Source organism: Lotus japonicus, chromosome 6, assembly GCF_012489685.1.
Source record: "Lotus japonicus ecotype B-129 chromosome 6, LjGifu_v1.2".
Taxonomy (NCBI): domain Eukaryota; kingdom Viridiplantae; phylum Streptophyta; class Magnoliopsida; order Fabales; family Fabaceae; genus Lotus; species Lotus japonicus.
The window spans coordinates 2,499,174-2,504,127 of record NC_080046.1 but is presented as its reverse complement, the minus strand read 5'-3'; the positions used below and the strand labels follow the sequence as shown (position 1 = coordinate 2,504,127).

The window sequence follows — 4,954 nt, the reverse complement described above, 5'->3', positions numbered from 1 at the left end:
TTACATTTTTAATTTTATTCAGATGCACAGATATTCAATTTTATATGGTTGTGTAAGATTCAAACAACTATCCAGCTGTGCGTGATTAATTTACAAATATATTTCCTTGAATCATTCTCTTTGAGAAGGAATAGCAAGAGGAAGAATAAACACTAGTAGCTACATTAACTCTTACATCAAAACTTAACCATAATGCTATGAGAAGTAGTATATATGAGGAAAATACCAAGCCAAAACTTAAGTGCAGATAATTTCCTCTAAAAGATCATCAAAAATCAAGTCATCTAGCTCAAGCCCCACACATTCAGAATCAAATTGGAGGTTCATCCACCCATCACTTCTTCCTAAATCTTTGCTCACATAGTAATCCAATGATTGGTAAGCATCAGAAGTTGAGTTCAGATACCAGCTAATGAGTGTCCATACTTTATGAAGAACATCACCTCCTGCTGGCAAGGGATGAACATGAGAGAGATAGGACAAGGGTCTTGGATAATAGCTGTATGATCTCCCAAAAATCTCTAACAATCCCTCATTGATTACATCAAAGAGAAGCAGATGATTACACTGTCCATCTTCATCACAATTACCAGAACAATCAGGATCCAGAAGCAAGCAACCTTCCAATTCTTCATATACTGAAGGATCAACTGGCTGGTCATCAGCATACCATATTCCAAGAGATTCATGGCTAGTGAACCCTGAGAGCTCTAAAACCTTCCTCACATAATTAAATGCCGCTTTATGACTTGCATGCACTTCAATACATGGAATTTCATAGACGAATCGTTTGCTTAGAGTTTCGAATTTCTGAAAATTCTCTCCATTCTCAACCACCTCAGTGTGATCCAGTTTTTCCTCTTGTTGCTCATCTATATTATCCAATCCATCATCCGTCCCTGGCTTTAATTCTGAATCTGATTCTGTAAAACCACCATTGTTAGAAGAGTCAATTCATACAGCTTTACCCTAGTTAGAGTAACAGGTTGTTTTCAGAATCCATATAAGTAGAATCAGCAAGACTAGCCATATAACTCTGTTCAGGTTGTAAGTTCATATAGGGAATTTATTGATATAATCTTTGTAAAGAAATGAACAATTCAACTTAAAATAATCTGATAATTTAAAAAACATAATGTTAAAACTACATTTCTTGTTACAAACACTAAGCATTTAAAGTATCTCATGTATAATAGGACTGCATGTACATGACTTCCTCCACATTGATAGTGGCAAAATCAAACAACTACAAAATAAAATTTCACTCAAGTACATTTATGCTGAAACATTTCAAAGTCAATTATAAAAACCACACCTAAGCAAAGTTTATTTGGGAAAATAAAAAATGAGAAGAGTGTTTTTTCACAGAATCAAGTATGCAGAGACATAGAAGCGAGATAAATTGAGTCTTAAAAGTGACATATTCCAATGTACAAGTATAAAAGGATCAAATACTACCTTCCAATGCATTTAAGTTCTCCAACTCAAATGTAACATCCAGAAAGCTGGTGTCAGAAGAGAAGGCAGAGTTTGTTTCTACCAGCATAGGAGTTGCAGATCCAATTGCCAGTTCATTGCAATCAGCACCTTCACTGTTTTCTAAACCATCAATTTCTGTACTCTTATCATCCTTTGCCTCACTATTAATATCTAATCCTGATTTTGAAGCACTCCTCACAAGAAGGTTCTTTTGGTCAGCTTTCAAGCTGCTTTCTGGAATTGTGTTATCAGCAAGCACAGGTAGCACAATTTGACTCTTTGAGTCATCACTAACACTTGTGCTTGTGGTTCTATCTCCAGTTTTTTTAATTGAACTTTGGGGAGATGAAGGAACAGAAGGCTCCTCATTCTGGTGGAAGTAAGATTTCAGATTAGGCAATGAAAGAAACCTTTTAAAGGATTTTGGGGTCTTTAACAATGAGCTTCTCTCTTCTGTTCTCAATTTCAAGCTATCGGTCTTAGGATACTTGGCTTCACTGTTAAAACAAGTCTCATATAGTTGAGAATATCTGTTAGCTGATTCTCTCAAAGATGAAGTCCTTGTGGGCGATAGTTGGCGCTTGTTGAAGGAACGCGAAGAGAGACGATTACTATAGCCATTCGTGGCACTGTCTTTTCCTTCTCCATTGGGGTCTTTGGATTGGTTGTCATGGATCAAATTCTTTACATTTCTGGAGAACCTATTTCCACGAGGAATTTTATCGAGTATAGCATCCATGGTTATGCGGTGCTTTTCATTTTTGCTCTCTTCAATTATATGCTTTATCTTCTGTCTGAGATCCTTGAAATGCCTAGTTCTCACTTGGTTGGATGAAACTGAGGAAGAACTTTGATCTCTTTCAACCCAATTATCATCTGGACAGAAGAATTGTTCATCTTTATGTGAAGAACCTGAAGACATTGAATGTCGGTGAAAATCTTCTGAACACTCAGACATGGATACATTTGGCATGTGACCCTCCTCTTTTGCATTGAACCACTCATCTACCATTTGGTTTATGAGAGGTCCTGGCTCAGAATCTTTGGTTCCTGATGATGAGCCAGACACAGGAAACGAGATAGATTTCGTACGTCTCGATTTACTTCTGAAAGATTGTTGATCATGACTATGGAATGGCAAAGGAGAGCCTGGATCCTGAATATATTTTAACAGAAAGTCCTTGTTTGTGTTGATAACATCTAGAGCATCAAGAAAATCCTTGAAAAGGTGGGGTGAAGCATCAGTTGTGAAAATCTTTGCATTCATCAGCTTCTCTTCTGGCGCGCCTTCACTAGGGGAACTCAAGTTTGCATCAGTTAATTGCCTATGATGTTTATGCTCCAAGATGTCATTGGAAAACATTGTGCCACAGTCTAAACATTTGTCATTGTTGTTAACAGGTTTCCCTGAGAAAACTGGTGACAAAACATCCAATGTGCCAGCAGCAAGATGGTTCTGAAAGGTTTCTAGAACTGGTTCAGGACTTTCAACAGTTAATAAGAGTTCACTCAGTGGATCAACCTCCAAATGATGAACGGAATTGATGCGGGTTAGCTGTGACTTTGTAGGACAGGTTGAGCTTCTCTTGTGTCGACTACCCTTCTTTTTGTATACATCCTCATGAAGAAGTGCTTTTATTTTGGATTTGATGGAATATTTGGATGATGGAGTGGAGTGTACCACCTTTTCTTCATCCTGGAAAACTTCATATCAGATACTACTTTCTTTGTGTCCCTTTATGAACATACCATTGAAAAATAAGGAAGTAGTGGCTTTATAAGTCCACACGTGACATCAAAAATGAAAATCAAAATGACAAATTAATTCTACAGGGAGGAACTGGTTGATCAACACAGTAACATAAAGAAAACACAACAAAATTCTAAAGGGGGGAGGAACTGGTTGATAACCTGCCAAATTAAAGTCACCAGAATAACAGAAAGTCCAATAACACCATAATTAGATGAAATCCTTTACTTACATCAGCCAAGTTTGTATTTGGATGATAATGTTCCTGCATATTATCAACCTCAGAGTCATCAAAACTACATGAAATTTCATCTCCTGCGAAGTAAAAGAAATTAGTTGTGACATTTGTGAAGTGGAAAGAGAAACATTGTTACATTTTACCAATAGTAAAGAGAATGCATAATTGTGTATTATAATTTATAGGAATAAAACAATGGTTGTAATAAATTTCTTATTTATTGCCGGTAAAATGTATCCTCCATAAGAGACAACCATGCATGTTCCAGCAGCATCCACGTCGTCATGGTGGGGCTAGTTCTCTCGGTGGAAATTTTTTCTATACACAAACTTGAACCCAATAACTTATTTAAGGAGAATCAGACATATATCACTGGCTCATAATGCTCCCGAATTTACTTATGATAAAGTGTATGCTTACTTGCAAAGGGTCTTCCACAACCATGCCTCCTCTGTGTGAGCCTTCTCTTGACATGACGCCAATGATGGTACTTTATGATATGAAGAATTCCCCAAACTCGTCCTGGATGAGTATGATGACTATTGTTTCCATTGCACATTGCATACTCCTTCTCCCGGAATTGCTTCCCCATAGTCTCTTTGATCAAGTTACTCCAGTTTATGTTACTTCAAGCCTAAGAAACCTGATCCATGTCACACAGCAAATATATATATCAAGAGCCAGATAACAAGTAGTTCTACAGGTTTAGCACCAGTGTGGATCAGTGTTTGTCACAAGTGATTTTAGTAAAATTGATTATGATAAAAGCGAGTTGAAAGTGAAGTGGTTTTTTTTTGGGTAAATTTGTGAAATTCATTTGTAAAATCTCATAACTGATTTTGTTCAACACGAAAGCTAGTCTCCCTATCTTCTACCAGAATTAATTCTTGATCTGAAATCAACTCTTCAAAATGACTCTCGAACATTAATATTTTCAAAGAGATTGCTTTTCCTATGTTAGAATTGATTCTAGGGTTTCCCGTTGGGAAATGAAACAAAGAGAATTTGTATCACTTAAAAGGCCATTAATCATGATTTTTTCTCTATAAAGGGCAATTCACCAAAGTTGCCAATTGGGTTAAGCGCAAGTAACAATAATTAGGAATTATTATGAATAATTTAGGCTTCAATGTTTGAAATATATACATGAGGAAAGAAAAGAGAGAAGAAAGAAATAGAAACCTTATCGACAATATACAAACATTTTCCCTTCTGTGTCCAGAGAAAAATGATGAAATTCCCAGAAGCCCTGAGATCAGAGAATTGCTTAGTTTCTCAGGAAAAAGAAGAGAATCAATCTGAAAAACCATGAAGACACAATAGAATTTCAAATTATTTCAGAATATTATTTCTTACATATAATCCCCAATAACATCTCTGTACCATTAACATTTGTGCCCAGTCCCTTCTTCTATTAGCAATATTGAAATCTAAATACCTATGATCAAAGAATAACCTTACCAAAACCGAAAATCTTGGGTTTGTAC

At 36.2% G+C, this 4,954-nt stretch overlaps 1 protein-coding gene across 2 annotated transcripts; it reads right to left on the bottom strand.

The window, feature by feature from the left end:
• LOC130721921 (uncharacterized) lies at positions 1 to 4,954 on the bottom strand. 2 transcript variants are annotated; one of them, XM_057572508.1, is made up of 6 exons: positions 4,824 to 4,954; positions 4,650 to 4,716; positions 3,888 to 4,110; positions 3,462 to 3,544; positions 1,459 to 3,175; positions 1 to 923 (listed from the first exon to the last, which is right to left on the bottom strand). In XM_057572508.1, exons 3-6 carry the CDS (start codon positions 4,057 to 4,059, stop codon positions 238 to 240), a joined length of 2,658 nt encoding a protein of 885 aa, XP_057428491.1. In that variant the 5' UTR covers positions 4,060 to 4,110; positions 4,650 to 4,716; positions 4,824 to 4,954; the 3' UTR covers positions 1 to 237. The 2 variants fall into 2 exon arrangements, with proteins under 2 accessions (XP_057428491.1, XP_057428492.1); XM_057572509.1 differs by lacking the exons at positions 4,650 to 4,716; positions 4,824 to 4,954 and having other exon boundaries at positions 3,462 to 3,494; positions 3,888 to 4,075.

Excerpts from the sequence above, each read along its gene's own strand:
- LOC130721921 (XM_057572508.1), bottom strand. The coding sequence starts at position 4,059 with ATGGGGAAGCAATTCCGGGAGAAGGAGTATGCAATGTGCAATGGAAAC. Across the intron at positions 3,176-3,461 it reads CAAATACAAACTTGGCTGAT|GATGAAGAAAAGGTGGTACA; the intron begins GTAAGTAAAGGA and ends GAAGTTTTCCAG. Across the intron at positions 924-1,458 it reads GAACTTAAATGCATTGGAAG|AATCAGATTCAGAATTAAAG; the intron begins GTAGTATTTGAT and ends GTGGTTTTACAG.